Raw genomic sequence first — 22671 nt, 5'->3', positions numbered from 1 at the left:
TTGCTCCAAAACGAGTTTAAAACCGTTAAAAACACGGAATATCACTTTGTAATCTACCTCCATCGAACTGCACGTACTTCCTTCTTCACTCGTGTTTCCTTCATGAAAACCCTCTGTTCAACTGCCTCTTCGAAAAACACATAAAGAGAAAGCATTAGATATGTGCACATCTGGATCCAGCTTCAGCAAACACTTTACTACTCTTTCAGCCATCTCAATGTTACCCTTTTTCTTGCAAGTAGAAAAAAAAAGAGCTCCTTCGGCTTCCTCCAATAGCTCTGCTTCACCCAACACATTAAGAGTAGTGTTTTATTGGGCGGGTAAGCAAATGAATGAAACAATACAAACACATTTTAAATTTTAATGAAAATTTCAGTTTATTTTATTATAATTTTCAATATTTATTACTACAAATTTTACTATTTCTTTTGTTTTTGAAATTATGCATTTGTTATACTATATTTAAACAATTCACTAAAATATAAATATTTTACTTTGTTCACAATATTTGCTTATCTTGAATTTAATGGATTTTAAATACATTTCTTCTCAAATTATATAATTTAAAAAATCGAAAATGAAAAGCCATTTTTTATCTTTTTTTTTGGAAAATAGTCAAGTAGCATAAAAATTTGATATTAATTGTTATTTTTTAATATTTACAAATATACGTTAGGTTATATATTTATGTATTATTACATTTGAGAAATATATATTCCTGTTTTTCTTTTTGTGTTTTTTTCAAACTCACATCAACAAAAAATTAAAAATAATAAATTCCACAATTTGTTTTACTACCAAAGTTTAGGCTAAACCAAAAAGATAACAAACAACCATAACTATATGATGTATTGTTAGCTATAAAAATTATTTATAGGGCATTTGATGTATTGTTAATATATATGGTTCAAAATTTCAATGTTAAAAATGTGAATTTTATTATAAATTTTTAAAATTTACACTGATGTATCATGTTTTCTTTTCTCGTATGTTAAGATGGCATAAAAAAAAATGTTCGAACTTATAATAGTACTTATTTTATTATGATTAATGATGTAATAAGTTATGATGACTTATCCAAGAAATCATTTCGTATTATTCTCACTATTTTCTCTTATAATTTTTACTATTTAATATAGTATCATTGTCATTGTTAGAAATCATTTAGTTAGCTTAACACCAATATATAATTATTTTATTTTGTCATCAATATTTTTATTTTTAATTTTTTTAAAAATGTTAGCCGATTGTATTTTTTCATACATTTTCTCTTCCAATTCACAATATACAACACATTTTTTATCTGCAAAATTTCTCCAGGTAAAGAATTATTTGTTGCAGCTAGAAACGAAGAATGATCTTCATGTCTTCAATATAACACCAAAAAAAAAATACAATGCGAAAGCTCATCATTTTAAGAACTAAATATATCAAATATGTGACACAACTTCTGAATATATGTGTATATATGTTATCTTGTTCATCGGATCACTGAAGCAACACTACTAATTATTTTAAAAGAGATGAAAAAAATGGAAAAAGAGTGACTTAAGGAGAAAGAAACAGAAGAATCTGAAACTTAGTTTATCTCAATGAAGAGACTTGCCTGAGGATGCAAACCTGCATCTTTCAGTGACATTGACTCTTTGTCTCTTCCATACTTCTTGGAAAGTTTGTGATTAAGCTATACTCTTCTGTTTCTAGCATCCAAGTGAATCAACGTAGTCATACAATGTTTGTATCTTGATACAGTCCGCTAAAGCTTCTTTGTACACATGGAGAAAGAGACGTAACACCAGCCTTTGTCCATCTTGATCCCAGTGCCCCTACCGGTGCATATGAAGGCGATATCCTGCATTTACAAAGTTTGGGATCACGTACAGAGTACAGTCATGGAAGAATTATAACAAATAAAGCTTGCTATATAACCTGTGGCTGGGCAGTGATGATGAACTCATTTCAGCTATGGTTAGAGGCTCAAGCTTAGTGTAGCCCCTCAGTAATGAAGATGCTGGAGTAATGCCAATGTCAATGGAAAACAGCATACAGTGTTGTGCAGGAATTCGCTAATTATGTGATGAATAAGTAAACTAACAAACTGAGATCAAATTAATCTCTTTGTCGAAAGTTATATGGGTCCCTGATGTGGCGTTCAAGAACAGATGCCCTGCAAAATATTGATTTCGTTAAGGCCAAGAACTATTATAGTCATCCCATTTAAACAAAAATACCTCCTACAATCTTGGAGTTGATACTTGTTAACAACCTTAGGATCACCGAAGACTTTCTAGCTTGCTGTGAAAAGATATAGCTTGCCAGTCAAACAGACTCAACGTAACAGACACGTCACTGTCAAGAGAAAACAGAACACTAAATGCTCAACATCTATTCACAGTGATGAAGTTATGCAACTTATCAATTTTGATGGTTGCAACTTGCAATGACACGTTTTTTTTTCCTTGAGGAGTGTCAGTAGCAAGTTAAGTCCACTGTTAGCCTATTCCTGCTCTCATTTTCAAATCCTATTGCCTATCTGGTTTCTTCATGATGTTTGTGATGGCTACAAGCCTATCAACGTAGGTTCAACTTGAATATGAAATCTGATTTACTGTTATGTCATTTATCAACAATCGAACAACATGCCTATCTTCAAACTCTCAAATAAGAATATCAGATAAATCAAATCATAACCTAACAGATTCCCAAACACACACGAATATAATCAGATTCAATCTTAACAAACACGAAAAGGCAAGAGAGAAGTAAATTAAAATTATAATCAAAATCAAAATCTCAATCATGAAACGAAGAGACGGAAAATCTGCAAATACCTCAGAGCAGAGCAGATCCAAGAGGCTCAACCACCATTGCCGGCGACAGATAGAGAAGGAAAATAAATATGGAGTCGCATAGTATAATGAGTCAAAGGAGAAGATACAGAGCCCCTCATAAAGGAGTAGATGCAGCACGGAGTCGTTGGAGGCCCAGAGGGGAGGCAGAGACGCAGCGGCATCGAGACAGGTCCTAGACGGCGTGAGAAGCAGCACTCGAGATGGAGGAGTCCGTGAGACTTCAACGAAGAAAGACGAAAAGCTTGATGAAAAAAAATGACCTACCAGAAACCGAGTTTGATTTAACAAAACGCAGAGTTTAGTAATAGACTGGACAGGTGTCGCGTTTTGGAGAGATCGAGTATTTTGCTGACGTGGCGAAAATCTGACCTCCTATTGGTCGATTTTTGGTGAGGACGTGGACACCCTCTCCATAGCTTATATCCCCTTTTAGTATTGTATTGATTATTTATTGACATATCTATCAATAAAATCTAGTTCATAGATTAGTTTCTTTTATTTATTTATCCCTATAGAATCAATTGTCTAACATTTACTAGTATGCAATGACAACTACTCTATGTTTTAATTACTCAAAGAAAAGAGAGTTGAAAGTTGTTTGTACATTACCTTCTAAAGGTCAGCCACTCGCATTTTCATCCTTTGAAGCTCTTCCTGAACAGACATGAGATAAAATAGTCAAAAAATTTTACAAAAATATGCAAAAAAAAAAAATAAGAACCAGAAGGAACGAAACTAACCAGGCTCTCTGTTAGGACGTTGTCTTTCTCTTCAACTCACTTGAACATGACCACCATACATATTAGAAATAATACACTAAGCAACACACAAACGACCAATGGATAGCCATTTGCAATCCCAGATTTCTTCTTAGCTAACTCCCCGACAGTCTTCTCTACCTTAACCAGCTTCTCGTCACTCTCATTAGCTTGATCCTTAAGCTCCCTAAGTTGTTTCTGATAGTCACGCAACTCCTCCATGACCGCCACATCCCACCATTTCCACACATGGCAGTCTCCATCATCCGCATTCTCACAAGTGAAGTACCTTCTCCCTGGTTCTTTGCTTGTGTAAGCTGTTGCAACAACAATCTCACCACCATAGTAGTAGGTCTTGGGGATTCCATCATCACTCTCAGGTTGAGGAGGGTACTGAACCGGCTCTACTATATTGTGGCTACTCTCAGCTTCGTCCGCGTAGAGATCAGCTTCAGCTTGAAGAAGCGAAGTTAAATCTATATCATACTCCTCTGATGATGAAGGCTGGCTGTAGCTATATCGTCCCATGTTTTCTTAACCTGAAAGCAGAGCAACACAGTCGTTAATACAAATCACAGAATCAAAGCACATTTGGACAACATTTGTATAAGCTCAACAGACTCAGAGAACATAAGAGAAGAAGATTCCTCCACTGTATAACCCGATTCGATTGAAAGCCTAATCGTTTTCAGACCCTTACTACAAACGAAAATATCCCCCAATCGATTGAAACCCTTATCGTTTTGAAACCTTGATTAGAAAGAAAATAATCCCCAAATCGATTCAAACACAAACCGTTTTCAAACCCTAACTTCTCTCAAAAAATTCTATAAATCGATTGAAAACCCAAATCCCAACCCTAATTTTCGAGGAAAACAACATGAAACCTAGCGTAAATCCATAAATCAACAAGAGGACCCTTCGATTTACCTTCGATTGCGTCGAGAACCCTTCGATTATCCTCTTTACCGTCGAGAACCCTTCGATTAATGTTCTTCACCTTCGAGAGCAAAATCGCCTTGTCGCCTCCTCTGAATTTTTTTTCGCGTGTTGAGAGTAAATGAGACGTAGTCGCGAAACCCTTCACTCGACGCACCCAATTGCTGATGCCACGTCAACAAGGACCAACTCGATTTAATCCTTAATTACGGACCATTCCTTAGCTTATTTGCCGTTAATACTATTATTATAATACTAAAAGCTAAGGATTAGCTACTAAGGATTCTATATAAACCGCCATTGCGGATGGTCTAATATGGGACTAATATTAGATTACCTTATAACTAGGTGAAACGCAGCAAATCGATGGAACGCAAAAGAACATCGTCTGGCATGCTTGTCCCATCACTAAACCCGACAGACAAGAACTGATTAAGCAAAAGGGTTTTGTCATCTGGATTACTGGCTTAAGTGGTTCAGGTTTGCTTGCTTCTTAAGTGTGGCTGATCTCTCTCTTAAGAGTAGCTTGACATTATAAAGAAAAACAAGGAAATTTCTGACGGAATTTGTAGGATTTTGGAAAAGCTTCGGTGTTTCCCTACAAATTTTCGACGTATTTTTTTTCCTTGAAAGATAAATATGAAGAAACGTATTTGTCGGAAATTCGTAGGAAAAGCCATTTTCTACGACTTTCCGATGGATAGAAATTGTTTTATTTTCTTATAGTGTGAGGTGTCTTCTTGAATTCTTTACATTTTTGTTGTCAGGGAAAAGTAGTCTGGCGTGTGCTCTTAGCCGAGCTTTGTACAATCTTGGAAAGCTTTCATATATCCTTGATGGTGACAATGTTCGACATGGTTTAAACAGCGATCTTAGTTTCAAAGCAGAAGATCGAGCTGAAAACGTTAGAAGAGTTGGTGAAGTTGCTAAGTTGTTTGCAGACGCTGGAATAATATGTATTGCTAGTCTCATATCTCCTTACCGGAAGGAACGAGCTGCTTGTCGTGCATTGTTACCAGAAGGAGATTTTATTGAGGTTTTGCAATAATTCATAGCGCAGAGTCAACAGCATGGACACTTAACCCTATATATTTAACGTCTTCCTTTATTTTGGTTCTTTTGTTAGGTATTCATGGATGTGCCCCTCCATGTCTGTGAAGCTAGAGACCCAAAGGGCTTATACAAGCGTGCACGCGCTGGCGAAATCAAAGGTAGCATCTGCATCTTTTTCAACTTAACCTAGCTTGTTTGATCTTCTAAATTGAGCTATACCTTCATGAAAATCATTTCTCCTTCAGGTTTCACAGGAATAGACGATCCATATGAACCACCTTTGAATTACGAGGTTTGTATACATATATGTACTGTAGTCATGATCATATACTATTTATTCTTGTTCTCCTGAATCATTGGCCTACTAAGTTTTGCAGATTGTGATACAAAACAACAAAGACAAGGGTTTTTCTTCTTCTTCTTCTTCTTCATCTTTACCTGAAATGGCAGATATTGTTGTCTCCTACCTAGACCAAAATGGATACCCCAAGCCGTCATAGAAACACTCCTCAAAGTCACATAATGATTGATATTTATTTACATATCTTGTAATCTGCTCAAAAGTATTCTCTCATGTCATGTATAATCAATCATCAACCTGTATTTTAATTGTTTGAATGCGATGGTAAAATCATTATTTTAACATGTCTCAGCCGTTGGAATGTGACCAATAAGTATCACGTTACCAATTTGATCCAAAAAAAGAAAGAATCACGTTAACAATAAGGTAGATCATGCATGCCATTTACTGTCTCTAGCAATTCTACTTGCAACATAATAAAACCACTCGAGAGTTTCCACTAATTAATTAATCAGTGCCATTGGTTCTCCACCTTTCTTCTCTTGCGTTAATTGTTTTTAGATTCAACTAGACAAAATTAAACTTCTCTCGTCTTCAATGGAAACAAATGAAAAAACGTATGACAAATACTTGTTGAGTCACACTTATTACATGCAAATTTGATACATTTTGTGTCCTACTTCCAATTCTTTAAATACTATTAAAAAAAAATTAGTAAATACAAAACAGAATCAATGCATATACACACTCACCAGTCACCACTCTATATATTCACTTGTCGTGTTTTTCCAGAAGAAGTTGGATAAATCGAAAACCAAGCAAAACTCTTTCCCTTCTCTTGGAAAGCTTTAGCGAGGAAGAGCAACACCATAACCTTCATGACAAGAGAGAGAGCAAGCATCGATGCCCAAAGCCGATACATGGAAGCCCTAAGGGGTTTACACTGGTTAGAGACGATGCTCGATAACGTGTCTTTCACGTAAAGGCATTGTGTTAGGTTTTGAAGAGAAGGCAATATGGCTAGCATCCCTTGAGCTGAGTCACTGTAAGCATAGACTCTTAGGTAAGCTGCTTCCTGGATGAACTTCCCAGTAATTCTGCAGGTTTCCGGTGGAACTTTGTCGTGGCATGTGAATCTCGAAAGAACCTAAGAACACAAAGGATATTTTGTGAATGTCTTTTTTAGCTTTTTTATCGGTGAATGTCTTTTTTAGCTTTTTTTGGAGGCTTTCACAGATCCATGCTTTAAGTAGCTGCTTAGATTCATATGGTTTTGATTATTTCGTAACCAATTGTATCTCCATGATTCATTATTTTGGTAATGAGATTCACATAATTAACAAAAAAATATATATATATTTTGTTCATTTGTGTCTTACAAAGATAAATCTAACCAAACAGTCTCACATCGGAAGTTGAAATAAGTAATATATAAACAAATATGGTTCAATCAATTTATCGTCAATTGGTTTGGTTTTATGTTGTAATTCTATATCTAACTAAATATGGTATTAGAGTCCGATAGTATATCGATCTGACCCAAAACCTGATCTATTATCAGATATTTCTAAATAAATGAATTTTTTTTAAAGGACTTACCTTTGGGAACTCGCCTATTGGAATGGCTCCATTGGAGCAGCGTTGTGGTGTGTAGCTGTTAATCTGTTGTCCAGCAAACGGATCACATACCAGTCCAGATTTTGGTATCAGCGATGCAGTATTACTCCGACCAGTCAATGAATAAGACCGCATTGAATCTGCTACTTTTAAGTTTAACTGAAAGAAAAGACAAATACAAAATCAAGAAATAGAGGATTAATATCTTACAATATTTTGATCGATGATTTTTTACCTCAGTGATGAAGTTACGGATCATTGAGCTGACTTCTATTAGGGTTTTATCAGAGTGAAGAGGATCCATGCAAGGGGAAAGACTTGACAATGTATTGTTTTGTGGGTTTTGTACAAAACCACTGAAAGCTGAACAAACGTCTTCTACGAATCTGCATTGAGTGTGAATCGAGGAGTAAGGGTAAATTAGGAGCAAACTTGGAATGCTTCTTTTAGGGTTTGTTTAAGCTTACGTGTGAAGGAAGAAATCAAAGCCAGTTACAACCCAAGAAAGAGTGGTTAAGATCCAACACAAGAATATCACCCTTTTCAGGAACAAATTAAAACAAGAAAGAAAAACATAAATAATATTTTTTTTTTACAAAACTTAACAAGAAAAATGTTTAGTCGAACTTGATTGCTTACATAATGAATCCAGGATGCCAATGAAGCAAGATAGGAGCTGAGATAGTAAAAAAAGACAAAATCATTAAATCATTGGGCACATAAAAGATGATCAAGTTGTCATAACTTTTAGTGAGTTGACTTAAATGATCTTACCAAAGGCCAGAAGCAGAACAAACAAGTTAGTTGATGCAATCATAAGATGAGTTACATACCTGAGAAACAAAAGAGCAGAATTTGAAACGGAGAAGATCAAAAACAAAAACGAGAAGATGCTATATATAACGTTACGAGATGTTGATGGCGAGATCAATGGTGGGACTGTTAGTGTGAACAAAGCTTTGAATAAGCAGAGATCCTTTTCTGAGTCGATGGCTAGTGACATTAAGCAGCTGAGTCGTTTTCTGATCGTACGGACGCAACAAGTACTGTATTCTCGTTAGCGATGTTATCACTGTACGTATGTTTCTATCAACATCTTCTCCTGCTTTGTCTATTGTCTCTTTCATCTCCTCAGTTCTGTTCTTCGAGCTCTGGTTCGCTGCTATAACTATTCCTGACGCTGCCCTAGTTACATTTTTTCTTCATTTATTATTGATATTCCAACGTTTAGTAAATTAAACATGCATGTGCATAAAAAGCTTACATGGAGAGAAACATGAAGAGGAGGAGAAGTAAAAAGAGAGGAAGATAGTAACGGTCCAGATATGGGCATCGCGTGGAAGAAACGCGTCTTCTTTTGTCGGAGAAAGCTAGGTATAGTCCGAAACAGACGCCGGCAATAAGCAACACTCCGGCGACGGAGTAACCGTGTATTCCGGTAAATGCCGTAGCCTGATATAAATTATATTAACATTATGTTAATATTAGTTAATTATGCTATTATAAACTATGATACACATTGGTTTATTAACATAAATTCATGTTGCTTTTAGTTATAGAGCGACAAAAAAATTATTAACATGTTAATTCTCGTGTCGACCTAAATGTTAGTCACAAAATGGGAAGAGAGACTCACTGCCCAGTAATGTTTGTCTCTAACGTCGAAACTTCCGTTGTAATACGTAAAGCTGTTAAGAGGATCACGTCTCTTAAACCTCTCATGATCTCCACCGTTTGATAAACTGGAAACTGCTAAAATCGGAGAAATCAAGGCCGTTAAAAGGAGCTTAGACAGAACTCCGATGTTTCTTGGTTTTGTCATGGTGGAGAAGTTGATGATCGAAAATCATGTTACTTATATTTTTATTTATTATTGTTATGTTTTTCTTGTTCGTGTGTTTTGGCTTACTTAGTAAGGTAATTAAGGATAGCTTGTGGCTAGATTGTTCTTAAAAGTTTTGTTTCTTTTTGTTTGTTAAATTGAAGAAAGGAGAGTGATTATAGAGTAACGTATCTGGGGGAATTTTCTGTGGGTTTTATATTTGACTCTTTCTTTTTTTCTATTGTTTTCTCTTTTGCTAAAAAGGTAAAAAGATCAAACTATACATGATACTAAAGTATGTAGGTAAGTAATATATATAACCAGACTCCTGGTTTGCGACCTGGTGTATATGAGCTCGGCCCAAAATGTGTATTACAAAGATTCCACATCCATCTCATATGAAAGTGTTTTTGAGATTCTCATTCACATAACACTTGTTTTTGGTCGTTTTACTAATTTAAATCTTGGATAATGTATAGAAAATATCACATTGGTGTTGTCGTGTGTTTGTAGACTACTACAGACTCTTAGCATGACATTTGTTTCAGTGGATGATGAACCAGGTCGAGACAGTTCTCTCACAAAAATACAGTTTGAATTTGAGAATTTTCCTGACTACATAATAGTTTCAGTGGTTTACTTGGGGTTTTAATAGTTTACAATTACTATATTTGTAAATAAAATTCAGAAACCCAATCAGAATAATAGTTTGAGCGGTTTACTTGGGGTTTTAATAGTTACAATTACTATATCTTATATAATAAAGGAGACTTTGGTCTCTCCTCATTAAGCCACATCAGCATAGAAGGAAGGGCAAATCCCAACACGTGTCATCATATTTTTCACTCTCATTTCGATGCTACTTTTGGACATTGCAGACTGAATATTGTGTATTATGATTATGGAGTTTTATTCATAGCATATTGTGGCCCGATATATTTTGGCCCATTCCTTACCTTTTTTGTAATCTTCTCAAGTTAATGAATCCGCCGTTATACAGTTTCACCGTCTGCGCTTCCTATTGCCCTTTTGTGACGCCGTAACTTTTTGCAATTATATCAATAACTCAAGCAATCCCACTACTTATTCTTCAGTGCAGCTTTCATTCCAGTTTCAGCTATTTTCATACATTATATATACACATCTTCTGTGAACCCAAACAAAATCGTACATTTTCTGAATTCATAGATCGTGTTCTTCCCATAGTAAATGAGAAGGAGAGCTCTTGGCGGCCACTGATCAGATGGATCATCTAACCATTCTGAAATTCGTGTGACTATACACCGTTGGGGATGAAGGAGGAAGTTCTACAGCTCTATGTTGGTTACTTAAAGAAGATGATTGCGATGAGAGGGAGGATGGAATACAAGAATGTAGTTGAACTCATGGAGAAAGGACTCACAGTGGTTAACTTCGTTGTCTGCTTAACCAATTTGTTTAAGTCATCGCATGGTTATTGAAGAGAGTAACGAGATCTTAAAAAGTTTTTGCGGAGAAGATGGTATTGTTTATGCGTTATGTGAATTTCAAGAAGAATGTGATTATTCTGATATCAACAATAATCTTAATTTGATTGATGGGAAGGTCTGTGGTTTATGTTGCCCGAGGCACTGATCATTGATCTGTATACTCATTTTATGGATAGGGATGACTTCGGGGAATTTGCAAAATTTGCTTTCAGTGAATATGGTCATAGAGTGAAGCATTGGATTACCGTAAACGAGCCTTATGAGTCTAGCCTTGGTGGATACGACACTGCAGAGAAAGCACCAGGAAGATTTTCTAAATACGTCAATGAGAAATGCGTTGGAGGTGAAGTCTACACCTTAAGTCACAACTTGTTGTTGGCTCATGCTGAAGCTGTGGAAGAGTTTAGGAAATGTGCAAAGGTGATATCTCTTTAAGAACCAATATATATTAAAGTTTCTATTGATCTAACGTGTGGATTCATATCAAAACAGTGCAAAGATGGGAACATTGGTATAGTCCAGAGTCCAATGTGGTTTGAGCCTTACGAGAAGAAGTCCAGCTCAGAGGAGATAGTGAAGAGAGCATTGGATTTCACTTTAGGCTGGTGAGTGTCTTTAAGAAAAAAATTAGCGTTTTTGAGTTTGGATTCTGATAGTTTCTTGCAGGCATTTGGAATCAGTAACACAGGGAGACTACCCTCTGACCATGAAAGATAGCGTTGGTGCTAGATTATGATCGTTTACACTGAGCAGAAGATGAAACTGAAGGGCTCTTATGATTTTTTTGGTATCAGTTACTTCTGCGTTTGTTGCTCATGTGGACAATGTTGATCAAGAGAAACCGAGCTGTGAATTCTCGCTTCAAATTACATTGTATGCTCTGCTTTTCTAACCATTACGTTTGTTTTTGATGGTTAGTGTTCTTCTTTCTAATCTTCTCTTTTGTTTTACCTGTAGCACAAAATCCAGATGGGTACAAGATTGGTTCTCAGGTATAATTTCTCTTTGTTTTATCTGATGATGTTTCAGCCGGCTACTTCCAAATATCCAGTGTGAGCTGATGGATTAAGAAAAGTTTTGAAATACATCAAAGAGAACTATAAGGACCCGGAGATCATGGTCACTGGGAACAGTAAGTCATTAGCTATTTTCTCTCTATTTTGAACTTGGAATCTGTTACCTTAGATTGATCTGAGTGGTGCAACTCATTGCATTTGCAGGGTACTAGGAGACACTTGGTGAGAAAGATGTACTTCAGGATGCGCTCAGCGACAGTAACGTGAAGTATTACCACATGCGACATCTCAGGACACTTGGTGGGGCATTTCGCGACACGTGTCGATATTCTGTGATAATGGTGTTTCTCACGCGTTGATATCCCTACGGTTCACGCGCGATCTGTTCTGTTGCGGTGAAATGCTGTGTGTTAGAATTGGGCCTCACTTCTTTTTTTAAATAATTGAGCATGTTTCCTATTTGTGGCCCATTTGAATTAGGGATCTTCATCGTTCTTCTTATTCTGGCTGATTCTTCGCCGAACCCACACACCGATGAAACACCACTCCCTTCTCGAGCCGTAACGTCTTCCGGATTCTTTAATCCGTCATTAAATTGGGCTTCACTATCTCACTCTTGAAGGTCAGGCTTATAGTCAAAACAGACCTACTAATGGACGTTCCTTCCTTGGCAAGGTATCTCTTTCAGGGACCTCTTTTGTTCCTCATTCTGATGTTGGTATTCTTCACTTCCCCATGGAGAAACGTGGGGTACAAAACTCGGTTCATTTTGTTTTCATTCTATGATTACAAAAATTGAAATCAAATCTGTTTATAATTTTCATATTTATTAGTTTTATTTAGTTCAGAACAGTTATACTAGATTGTTGTTTTGTTTGATTTAGAACCGGTTAACTAAATATAATAAATTTTTGATTTTGTTTGATTTTGATCGTTTTTACTCTAAGGTGTCAACCATTTGCATTATCTTTATCTATACGTTTAGAACTTAAGGATCTGTGTTATTTATACTGACTTCTATGTATTATGATATTAACAATGTTTAGAACAACACCGGCTCTATCCGCTAAAAAGCGAAAAACAAAACGCAACATAACATCTGATGTCTGCCTAATAAAAATAAAATAAAAGGCTTTATTGGGTTCTCATTTACAATATAACTTCTGTCATTATTGTCTTCAATAAGATATTTTCTTTTTAATATTTTTCTATCCCTTTCACACAATTTAGATATTTTAATTTCTCAAAATTACAAATTTCTATATTTATTAAACCATTCCGTTTCCAAATCAGAAACTCAAATTTACATACCACAAATATAAAATCACCAATGCCATAAAATCTATCTTGGTATATTCAGCATGTACCAAGTACCAAGTTAAGCTCTCAAACAATGACATCGTATCCTTATGATAATGGATCGATGCTACCGAATTCTAGATTTCTGTTGATCTTCACTTTGTATCTCTATGCTTTGTTTGCTATCTCTTATAAAGTGCTCAAACAAAACTACAATTAATCAATAATATATTATATTTATTAACCCTTTTCTTTCTGTACCCATGCAATATCCTCTGAACCCACGTCCTTATAAAACAATAACTTTCAACCCAAGCTCCAACAGATCTAAGAATTACTTTCACCCCAATCTCCAGCAAACTACAATATTCATCTTTTCCATGAACGACTTCAAAAGAGACAAATATATTACTATCACTAACCAATACCAAATTACTCAACCAAATTCTTAACAACTTATTAGACAACAAAACGTACGAACCCGGCGCGTAGCGCCGGAATACCCATAGTTTGTAAATAAAATTCAGAAACCCAATCAGAATCCATCTAGTCCCTCTAGACGTGACGTATTCTTCTTGTATAACCTATTACTACCCATGTTCAAAAACTCTAGGCGCCCGGCTAATCGCTAATTGGTTCTTATCTGCAATGATTTTATCCTATTCGTACCAAAAAATCGTCACACTGTTAGTCGGCCCAATAAACTGCTTAATTGGCTCATTTAGTGATTGGTCGGCCCATTATTTGGTTAATCGGTCCAACTCAGAAAAATTGTAAACTATGAAGTACTTCACTAAGTCTCAACCACGGAGGAAATTATATATAGATTAGAATTTCACCTCTTTTCCCCTCACTAACCGATGTGAGACTTTTGTACAGCTTCATTAAATAATCGAAAATAAATAAAATACAGGGTTGATTGGCGTCAGTACAAGGGTCCCGGCCACTTAAAAATATCAAATTATTTGTTCAGTTACGCATATATTAATATATATACACATATAAATATAATAAAAGTACAAAAACTAGGTTTCAATTAATCCCCGCTTAATCCCTGATTTTTTTGGTAAATCGCTAGGCTCAGGGTTGCCGTCCGACTAGCGCACTGTAGTTCCGAACATGGATTACTGTTAGACCCTCTTCTAAAACTCGGTCGAGTTGGCGAGTCAACGCCCGGAAAATAGTTGAACGGTTGAGTACCATGGCGAGTTAGTGTAATTCGGCCAAAAAAATCAGAGTTCCTAAAAAGTCTTACAATTTCAGTCATTTTAACCCACAAAACGACTAATCTACGTAAGATTCATGAAGTTTACTTGAAAACAACAAGAAAAACAAAGAAATCGATCTAAAACTCGTAAAAATTGGAAGAACCGTCGAGTTTTTGTTGCAAAAAACCCAGAAAACCTAATGAAGAAGATGCTAAGTAAATGAAAAATTTACCCCTCATTTAACTTATTTCTAAAAAACTACAAAAATACCATCACTTTTATTCGAATTAGGTAGATAAAACATACCTTTATTGCTACACCAAGTGAGCTTCAAGGGAATTGTTACCAATACACCATATATAACCGAAAACAAATCACCGATTAATCCTTGCAAAATCTCTGATTTTCTCATTTGGTGCTAGGTCCACGTACGAGGAACGCCTTGCGAGTTTACGTACAGGGCTAAGATTTCAGATGGATAAGGGAGGAATCATGGGTATAGGAATTTGATTTCAGATGACTAAGATTCAATCTAAAATTGCAAGGTTTCAATCAACACATTTCCCTAAGTCTAGATAACATTCCTAAGCAAGTTCTTTGTCAAGACAAATGCTCATTTACTCTCATTGATCAAACATCAAATGTCTTTGGTTTGTGTCAATCAAGCAATCATTAAGAACAGATCATTCAACTATCTAAACTTCCCTAACATCAAATGTCTTTGGTAGGGTAAGCTAAGAGCATGTTGAGTTGGCTCAGACATTTCATCGAACACCTTTCGGGCAATGAAATGTCTAGATTTGTAATCTAAAATGACCAACTCTAGATTAGCATTAAAATCACTCAATCAGCAAGGAAACATATTAATCTACTCTAAACATTCTAGATCATCACTTAATCATCCTAATCATCCTAACCCATGAATCCTAAAAGAGTCTACTCACTAATCTTCATGATTAAACTTAAACCCATAGTAGATTCAAGAGAAATCATGTTAAGAAGATGAGATAGACTCAAATTACTCAAGGAAAAAAAGATTAGATTACTAAAGATTCAAATTTTCTCCAAAGTATTAATGTATTTTGAGAGAAAACAAGACATGTCCCAAAATTAGGTTTAAAATGTATTTATAGTGCTTTAAAAACGAAGGGGTAAAAATTGGTAAAAACAGAGTTGCAGATTTTTCTAAGTGTCGCAACTGGTTTTTGGACCCGTCGTCAGGTCGCTGGGACATAGGCCGCTCCAACACTTGGATGTGGACGCCTTGACGATTCCTTAGCCGCGGCCTCTCATACCGCTGCAGCAGGCCGAGTGAGCTCGCGCAAATTGACATCAAAACTTCGTGGCCGCGACATACCGCTGCAATAGGCCGCTGGGAAATAGGCCGCTCCAACACTTTAGCTGTGGAATGAGGTAATGTCGTCTAGGATTCACAGCGGCTTTGTGGCCTGGCGTTTACGCCGCTGTGGAGGCACTAAGCCGCTAGGACACTTGGTCTCCATTTCGTTTCTCGACCAAAATCACTTCTTTTGCCTTCAATCAAGTTCTAGATGGTCTAAACTCACCAAATGCCATCTCCAACACCTGATATGGACTTATGCATGGAAATGCAACCTAATGATGTCTAAATAGCACTCTAAATGATTAATATATACACTAAATAATAGTTAAAATCATGCAGATTCACAAGATATCACTATGTAACCCATTACTCTCTAACCCCCTGCTGATTCTGAAAGAAAATAACAAAAGGACGTTAAAGCATGGATCTTTACGGTCTCACTAGCACTAATCAGACTCCCTTACGCTAAATCAAGAAAATGGGTATGACCTTTTCTACAAAAAGAACAAAACTTTGCTCAAGCTGCGAGATTTGGATAGAATCTAAATTTGGATCCTTTTGCTACAAAGATTTGGTGCGTGTATGATGGTTGTGTGCACAATCAAACTGAAGTAAGATCACATACAACTATACAAGCGATATAATGAGATGACTAACCAGCAAAACTAATTCCAAATAATTATAACCAAGCTAAATGACCACTTCATTTTCCATGAATATGAATATCATAACGCCACTCAAGCTCAATAGGAAATTAAGTAAATAAAATGCAATTTAAGAAAACAAAAACAAGTTGGGAGCTTAAGTAAGGGATTAACCTCTTCGACAGCCTTCTCTGTCTGCCGTTCAGGCAACTTCAATGCTTTGATCTCTGCTTGGGCTTCAGATAACTCTCTTGTTGCTTCCTTCTCAACTTCAATTACTTTCTCAACCTAATTTACAAAAAGTTATGAAGGTGGGTTAAATTGGAATAAGCCAAGAACTCAAAAAGCTTGAGCCTTTTGTTGTCATCAGTACTAAATAACAATCAAAACCATATATAACAACTGAAGCTTATTCAATCGAATGAAATAAAACTACAGATGGTTAAACCTATATGATCACAGTTTATACATAAAGGAGATAAGATTTGGATCGAACAATACCTTTGTTTCAACCTTGGAGGTGCGAAGGAAACCAATTGAACAAACAATACGTTTGTTTCAACCTTGGAAGTGCGTAGGAGAGAACGACAGCCATTGTCGTCCTGCGGAGAGCACGAGAGAATCGCCGGAAAAGCCGAGAGAAACCAAAGAAAAGAAAAAGAAAGAAGGAAAAAAAATTGGAAAATATATGATTTAGCTTTCGTTAGCTGACACGTGGGGGAAGAACCCCTTTAGTTATCGATCACCAAAATTCTTTTCTTAAGAATCGATAACACATTTTTTATTTATTTTTCATTTAATTAAATCCCTCAATAACTTTAAAAGCCCCTCTTAAGAAACCCCTATAATCATGCTCTAAAGGCAGGATTATCGCAGGTTTTTAAAAGGGGCTTTAGAGAAAAAGTATTGTGTGGGCCTCATACAAACATAAGAATCGGTCACAGAAAGCACCAAATAAAGACCGACTTTGGTCGGTTTCTTGCACTATTTGTGGGTCCCACTGACACGTGTCTGCTCGCGATTGATGTGTTTTTTAATTTTTTTTTTTTTAATCAGACAAAAAAAATTAAGAAACTTTTAGTGGGTTTTAGGATAATCAGACCATCAGCATTAGTGAACCCATGGAAGGGGTTCACAAAGCATTTTTTTATTATTATTTTTTTTCTGTTTGATTTTTGTTTTTTAAAAAAATATATATATATATATATATATTAATAGGACCAATCGTGGGCCGCCACGTGTCATGAGGTCTGCGCTACAGTGATGATCCGGGTTCACTGGAGTGAATTCCCAAGAAACAAGTTCACAACTTTTATTTATTTTAATTTTTTTTTTTTTTGAAAACCGTTCACCAATGCTGATGCCCTCATGGGCTAAGACTACCCGCATAACAAAACCCATGTAAATTACGAGCTGAAACGGCGCTTGGATCGTGATTAATACGCGCCGCCTTAGCGCGACCTGCAACGATCCAAAATTATTCTTTTCCGAACTTCTCTCTGTCCCATCGAATCTTTATTCTCATTGGCTAATAAACAGCTCCATGAATTTCGCTCAGCTGCTCCCTAAATCACATCTGGACCGTTTATCTCACAGACCTACACAGATTTAACGGTTCAGATTTCGTGACTTAATTTTAATTCGCCGGCTACTCGTTGCTGCTGTGTGTCGATTTTGACAGAAACAACCAAAATCTAGAAGAGAGAGAGAGAGAGAGAGAGAGAGAAGCTTCCATAGAGAGATCCGTGGAGGAGAATTTCTAGCAGACCACCGATCTCTTGTCCACGAATCTCTGTCTTTGTCGGAAACTTTCGAGTTGTCTGAATCATAAAAAAAAAATGGGTTTGTGGGATGCGTTTCTCAATTGGCTTCGCAGGTTAGTAGTTCCTATTCGAATCCTAAGGTTTACAATTGGGTTGGATCTAAATGGTTGATTGGTTTAGATGAAAGACAAAACTGAATTAGAGTTTGTTTGTTGAACGATGTTGCAGCCTCTTCTTCAAGCAAGAGATGGAGCTTTCATTGATTGGTCTTCAAAACGCAGGAAAGACCTCACTTGTTAACGTTGTCGCTGTAATAAGTCGTCGTACCCTTTCCTTTCTATATATATTTTTGTCTTTCACCTCCCTATTGATATGCTCTTTCCTCTGTTCAGACCGGTGGATACAGTGAAGACATGATTCCTACGGTTGGTTTCAACATGAGGAAAGTAACAAAAGGGAGCGTCACCATCAAACTCTGGGATCTCGGTGGTCAACCTCGGTTCCGCAGCATGTGGGAACGCTACTGCCGTTCTGTTTCCGCCATTGTCTATGTAGTTGATGCTGCTGATCCTGACAACCTTAGCGTCTCGAAAAGCGAGCTTCATGATTTGTTGAGCAAGACGTCGCTTAGTGGTATCCCTCTTCTTGTCCTTGGTAACAAAATAGACAAGCATGGAGCTCTGTCTAAAGATGACTTAACCGAGGAGATGTAAGTCTTTTTAAAAACCTGAAAACGCAACTTGGTCTAGATTCTGATATGATGTTTTTTCTCTTCATTGTTTTGCATAGGGAGCTCAAGTCGCTTGCGGATAGAGAAGTCTGTTGCTTCATGATATCTTGCAAGAACTCTACCAACATTGACCAAGTCATTGATTGGCTTGTTAAGCACTCCAAGTCAGCTAGCTAAACAGAACCCTTTGATCTTTTCTCAGTCTTCCTGTGAAAAGAAAAAACACAAGATTTGTCTTTGTTTTGCTGTTCTCTGTATATTAGATTTTGATTGGTTTTCTTCCTCTTATTCAGAGCCGTATTTTATCAGTTTTATGAGTTAATTACATAATGTGAAAGAATTAAAACAGAAAATAAGCAGATCAATCTACAAACAGAAAAATAAAGACTCAGGTTTTTACAGAATCTCAAGAGTTATGAACATATACATATGATCAAACTGCGGATTTACTACTGACCAAAAAGAGAGAGTACACATAGGTATTGAAAGCTTTTGAGTTCTCTGCAGGTGATGAGATAATCACATGATTTAAACTTTTGATATAAGAAACCATTAATGATTTGACTATATATATGTAAGGGCTTGCTCTGTTATGTAGAGCTTTCCCATAATGGTTGCTTTTATGTTTTACCAAGTATGATTACTGATCCTGAACTTCAAAGCTTTAACGGCTGCCTTTGCATATATTTGAGCAGCTTCAGCTTCGGCTTCGGCTTTGTCTGCTTCTTTCGCTGCTTCTTCAGCCTCTGTGATTGCAAACTCTGCCTCTGCAACTGCTCTTGCAGCGGTTTCTGCAGCTTCTTGCGCTGTCATGCCTTTTATCATGAATAACTCTCCCTCTGCTCTGGACTTGGTGAGAATGTTGGCGCCGTTCTCCTTGGGTCTTGGTGAGTTGTTGTTTCCTTCTAAACAGAGTTGAGGAGACTTGTGTCTTGCTCCTGCGCTAGTGAAATTAGTAGAGAACCTGTACTTGTGCTTTATCTGAAAGTGAGAGAACAAGAGCGAGTAAGCACTTGAAAATGCTGAAGAGTGTAATGAAAGTGTTTGTATTCATGTGTTTACCTTGACTAATGGTCCATTTGATGATAGATGCTTTAATCTTACAGCCACGTGTCTTTTCATATTCGGCGGAGTCTTGAAATTCTCCTGAAATTTTACAGTAATGATGCCAGCAAACACTAAAAGAAAACATTAGATTCACAATATACCTCTATATAGATAAAGATGGATGTTCTGTCAGAACCGCGTGGTTCCTTCAGGTTGGTAATTGCCTCTAAGATGATCTTGTCCAAACTACAAGAACAAACAAATAGCTAAAGATCTAATGTTTATCAACTTAGAACAAAGCATTAAAAATAATTTATGTGGGGTGCATGAATCAAAAACCTTGTAATTGATTTCTTTGAAGCATGAGTTCGTGGCGATGTCAGATTTGTCTGTTCTCCGCCGTTGGCCAAAGGCACAATGCTAAGAGCTCTAGTGTAGTTATCATCATCATGTTTAGGAGGAGGAGGAGGGAGAGCCCTTTTAAGAGCGAGTTTAGCCTTCTTCCGTGAACCCCACAACGCAGTCACACTTATGTTTCTCCACTTGTCCTGTTACGCTATTGAAATATCAAGAGACTAATCCGCCAATCACAAAAGTCAAAACAAAAGCAGAGAAGTCTTTAGTAGTACCTTGAGATCGACATTAGAGCGAGACTTGAGAACCGAGCTGAAGTGAGGATCGGAGAGAATAGTACGCCACTTGCCAGTGCCATGCTTAAGAACACCAGCTTTAAGGGCTGCTTCTTCCTCCGGTGTCCACTTCTGCTTTGGCGCACCCATTTGAACAACTTGTCAAGAAAGTTTTGAACTTTTCTCTCTCTATTTTTTTTTTTTTTTTTTTTTTTTTTTTTTTTTTTTCTGCAAAGAGATGAAAACACCATCAAAACTATGAAGGGCTAAACAACATCTAAGCCATTGTTCTTATCTACAAAGATCCAAGCTTTTCAAAAATTTATAACAAAGCCAAAAAACATTCCTCCGAGTGGATTCGAGCGATTTCTACACCAAAAAAAAAGAGGATCAAATCCAAAATAAAATGCGAATTGAGGAAGAAGAAGCATGCCAGACAGATCAAACGGAAGCAAAGGAGAGTTTTTTTGTTTGGAGACGAAAGGTTATTCTTCGAGGAGAAGATGTGTCATATGGATCAAATGTGATTTCGCTTAATAAACGACCGAAAATTTAGATAGGTGGGTTGGGGGGGGGGGTTAGTTTAGATATCAGAAAATCAAACTGGGAGTATTAGAGAGTTTTATATAATACTGAGGACTGAAATGAAAATTCCCCTTCCCCTTCACCGTTTTTCATTAAAAAAAGAGAAAATCGCAAAGCTCTTGGGGGAGTTTCTAGATTTCTCCATTTGTGTGATGATGGCGCTTCGTGCTACTCAATCGACTGCTCGTATGGCGGCGACGCTGCGTCGCGTAGCTAGGCCTTTCTCAACGGACGCGGTGGTGGAGTCGGATTACAAGCGTGGGGAGATCGGTAAGGTCTCGGGAATCCCCGAGGAGCATCTTTCCCGCAAGGTAAAAAGCATTTCGAATTTATTGAATTCAGGAATTGGGGATTGATTGAATTCTTAGTCTTTTTTTGTTGGAGAAATTGAGATAGATCGGTTGATCTTTGGCAGGTGATAATTTACTCACCAGCTCGAACTGCGACCCAGCAAGGATCTGGCAAACTTGGCAAATGGAAGATCAACTTCCTCTCCACCTTAAAGTATCAAACTTTCTTCCTTCCTTCAATCTCTTTTGTTATCAGTTATGAGTCTAATGATATGTTTGTTAGGTGGGAGAATCCGTTGATGGGATGGACCTCTACAGGTGACCCTTATGCCAACGTTGGTGACTCCGCTCTTTCTTTTGATTCTGAGGATGCTGCCAAGTCCTTTGCTGACCGTCATGGCTGGGATTATACTGTATGTTTCTTTCCTTCTTTCTTATTACTCCCCTTTTTTTCATATTTTTATGAGAGTTTCTCACCTTCCTGAGTCTCATGCCAGGTCAAGAAGCCCAAAACCCCACTGCTGAAGGTTAGTAGTTTCTATCTTTTTTTTTAGCTAATTCCACTGGATGTTGATTTGTTTTTTTTTTTTTTTTTAACTCGTCATCATACTGCTCATCACGCTATTGCATAATATGAAGATACATGTTACTTTCTCCCTCTCTCTGTTTCATTCTTCAGTTTGAAGTTTTCACCTAACCTTATGATGGTTGTTCTCATCTAACCATAAACTGCAGCCTAAGTCTTACTCGGACAACTTCAAGTGGAAAGGCAATCCTCAGCCTGAGAAGTGATCTTCTTCTTCCTTCGTTTCTGGAGAGAACCCTCATTTGATAAATAAATAAATAAAAAGCTCTCGTGGTTTACTTCTTATTTTACCATCTCTGAACTTTATTATCCATGGTTGGATTCTTTTTGTATGTTTTTCTTACCATAACAATAATATGATATGAAATGATGGTGATAAAATAATAAACACTCTTCTGATATTTCATCAAGCTTTCTGGTCATTTACTAGTCTACTTCTCAATAATTATCATGAGGATGATAAACACTCTTATGATGATGTTTCATCAAACTGTGATGTATATGTAAACAGGGCACAACAATATTTTGGATTAAAAATAATAAAGATAAAGAGATGGAATCAAGAACACACCATCCTTCGAGCATACCGGCTTAGGTGGGTTATTAAAGAAACTGAAAATGATTGAGCCGTTAATTACGTTACGTCTGCTTAACTGAACCAAATGAAATTATGTATCAGTCATTGGCTTATTAACTTCATAGCTATGATGATTGACGAAAG

General features: G+C 36.7%; 5 protein-coding genes, 1 long non-coding RNA gene and 1 pseudogene across 7 annotated transcripts in view; 4 read left to right on the top strand and 3 right to left on the bottom strand.

Annotated features, from left to right (window-relative positions):
• The window catches only part of LOC106313756 (adenylyl-sulfate kinase 4, chloroplastic-like), a 13331-nt gene extending 7229 nt beyond the window's left edge, over positions 1 to 6102 (top strand). The window contains exons 2-6 of the mRNA XM_013751660.1: positions 4898 to 5029; positions 5317 to 5585; positions 5676 to 5760; positions 5848 to 5894; positions 5980 to 6102. Of these exons, the coding sequence (XP_013607114.1) occupies positions 4898 to 5029; positions 5317 to 5585; positions 5676 to 5760; positions 5848 to 5894; positions 5980 to 6102 (656 nt within the window). The remainder of the gene's footprint in view (positions 1 to 4897; positions 5030 to 5316; positions 5586 to 5675; positions 5761 to 5847; positions 5895 to 5979) is intronic.
• Positions 1410 to 3124, bottom strand: LOC106313757. 2 transcript variants are annotated; one of them, XR_001264478.1, is made up of 4 exons: positions 2832 to 3124; positions 2232 to 2349; positions 1930 to 2167; positions 1410 to 1852 (listed from the first exon to the last, which is right to left on the bottom strand). It is a non-coding gene; the product is annotated as an uncharacterized LOC106313757 (long non-coding RNA). The 2 variants fall into 2 exon arrangements; XR_001264479.1 differs by having other exon boundaries at positions 2232 to 2295.
• A 558-nt stretch (positions 6103 to 6660) lies between the features above and the next one.
• Positions 6661 to 9356, bottom strand: LOC106317313. Its single transcript, XM_013755153.1, has 9 exons — positions 9157 to 9356; positions 8785 to 8972; positions 8430 to 8705; positions 8295 to 8353; positions 8160 to 8196; positions 7988 to 8059; positions 7756 to 7906; positions 7503 to 7679; positions 6661 to 7050 (listed from the first exon to the last, which is right to left on the bottom strand). Exons 1-9 carry the CDS (start codon positions 9340 to 9342, stop codon positions 6667 to 6669), a joined length of 1530 nt encoding a protein of 509 aa, XP_013610607.1. The 5' UTR covers positions 9343 to 9356; the 3' UTR covers positions 6661 to 6666.
• A 1278-nt stretch (positions 9357 to 10634) lies between these two features.
• On the top strand, positions 10635 to 12186 carry LOC106314206 (annotated as a pseudogene).
• Positions 12187 to 17981: 5795 nt separating this feature from the next.
• Positions 17982 to 18991, top strand: LOC106318950 (ADP-ribosylation factor-like protein 8A). The gene is made up of 4 exons (XM_013757125.1): positions 17982 to 18196; positions 18312 to 18393; positions 18476 to 18792; positions 18873 to 18991. Exons 1-4 carry the CDS (start codon positions 18159 to 18161, stop codon positions 18988 to 18990), a joined length of 555 nt encoding a protein of 184 aa, XP_013612579.1. The 5' UTR covers positions 17982 to 18158; the 3' UTR covers position 18991.
• A 177-nt stretch (positions 18992 to 19168) lies between these two features.
• LOC106318948 (telomere repeat-binding factor 2-like) lies at positions 19169 to 20697 on the bottom strand. The gene is made up of 5 exons (XM_013757123.1): positions 20490 to 20697; positions 20200 to 20408; positions 20022 to 20106; positions 19876 to 19959; positions 19169 to 19794 (listed from the first exon to the last, which is right to left on the bottom strand). Exons 1-5 carry the CDS (start codon positions 20637 to 20639, stop codon positions 19441 to 19443), a joined length of 882 nt encoding a protein of 293 aa, XP_013612577.1. The 5' UTR covers positions 20640 to 20697; the 3' UTR covers positions 19169 to 19440.
• A 452-nt stretch (positions 20698 to 21149) lies between these two features.
• LOC106318949 (NADH dehydrogenase [ubiquinone] iron-sulfur protein 4, mitochondrial) lies at positions 21150 to 22354 on the top strand. Its single transcript, XM_013757124.1, has 5 exons — positions 21150 to 21385; positions 21490 to 21578; positions 21648 to 21777; positions 21862 to 21891; positions 22100 to 22354. The coding sequence occupies exons 1-5, from the start codon at positions 21227 to 21229 to the stop codon at positions 22154 to 22156; spliced, it is 465 nt and encodes a 154-aa protein (XP_013612578.1). The 5' UTR covers positions 21150 to 21226; the 3' UTR covers positions 22157 to 22354.
• Positions 22355 to 22671: the final 317 nt, after the last annotated feature.

This window comes from Brassica oleracea, chromosome C9 (assembly GCF_000695525.1).
Source record: "Brassica oleracea var. oleracea cultivar TO1000 chromosome C9, BOL, whole genome shotgun sequence".
In the NCBI taxonomy this organism is placed as follows: Eukaryota; Viridiplantae; Streptophyta; class Magnoliopsida; order Brassicales; family Brassicaceae; genus Brassica; species Brassica oleracea.
Note: the sequence above shows the minus strand (reverse complement) of the source record. Positions and strands in the feature narration are given on the sequence as shown.

What these genes read in the sequence shown, in the direction of transcription:
- LOC106317313 (XM_013755153.1), bottom strand. Translation starts at nt 9,342, where the DNA reads ATGACAAAACCAAGAAACATCGGAGTTCTGTCTAAGCTCCTTTTAACG. An exon ending in TGTTCTGCTTCTGGCCTTTG is followed by an intron (nt 8,197 to 8,294) that starts GTAAGATCATTT and finishes TTACTATCTCAG; the next exon opens with CTCCTATCTTGCTTCATTGG. An exon ending in CAATAGGCGAGTTCCCAAAG is followed by an intron (nt 7,051 to 7,502) that starts GTAAGTCCTTTA and finishes TTGTGTTCTTAG; the next exon opens with GTTCTTTCGAGATTCACATG.
- LOC106318950 (XM_013757125.1), top strand. Translation starts at nt 18,159, where the DNA reads ATGGGTTTGTGGGATGCGTTTCTCAATTGGCTTCGCAG. An exon ending in TTTCTCAATTGGCTTCGCAG is followed by an intron (nt 18,197 to 18,311) that starts GTTAGTAGTTCC and finishes ACGATGTTGCAG; the next exon opens with CCTCTTCTTCAAGCAAGAGA. An exon ending in GATGACTTAACCGAGGAGAT is followed by an intron (nt 18,793 to 18,872) that starts GTAAGTCTTTTT and finishes TGTTTTGCATAG; the next exon opens with GGAGCTCAAGTCGCTTGCGG.
- LOC106318948 (XM_013757123.1), bottom strand. Translation starts at nt 20,639, where the DNA reads ATGGGTGCGCCAAAGCAGAAGTGGACACCGGAGGAAGAAGCAGCCCTT. An exon ending in GCTCTAATGTCGATCTCAAG is followed by an intron (nt 20,409 to 20,489) that starts GTACTACTAAAG and finishes ATAGCGTAACAG; the next exon opens with GACAAGTGGAGAAACATAAG. An exon ending in TCAAAGAAATCAATTACAAG is followed by an intron (nt 20,107 to 20,199) that starts GTTTTTGATTCA and finishes TTGTTCTTGTAG; the next exon opens with TTTGGACAAGATCATCTTAG.
- LOC106318949 (XM_013757124.1), top strand. Translation starts at nt 21,227, where the DNA reads ATGATGGCGCTTCGTGCTACTCAATCGACTGCTCGTATGGCGGCGACG. An exon ending in AGGAGCATCTTTCCCGCAAG is followed by an intron (nt 21,386 to 21,489) that starts GTAAAAAGCATT and finishes GATCTTTGGCAG; the next exon opens with GTGATAATTTACTCACCAGC. An exon ending in AACTTCCTCTCCACCTTAAA is followed by an intron (nt 21,579 to 21,647) that starts GTATCAAACTTT and finishes TATGTTTGTTAG; the next exon opens with GTGGGAGAATCCGTTGATGG.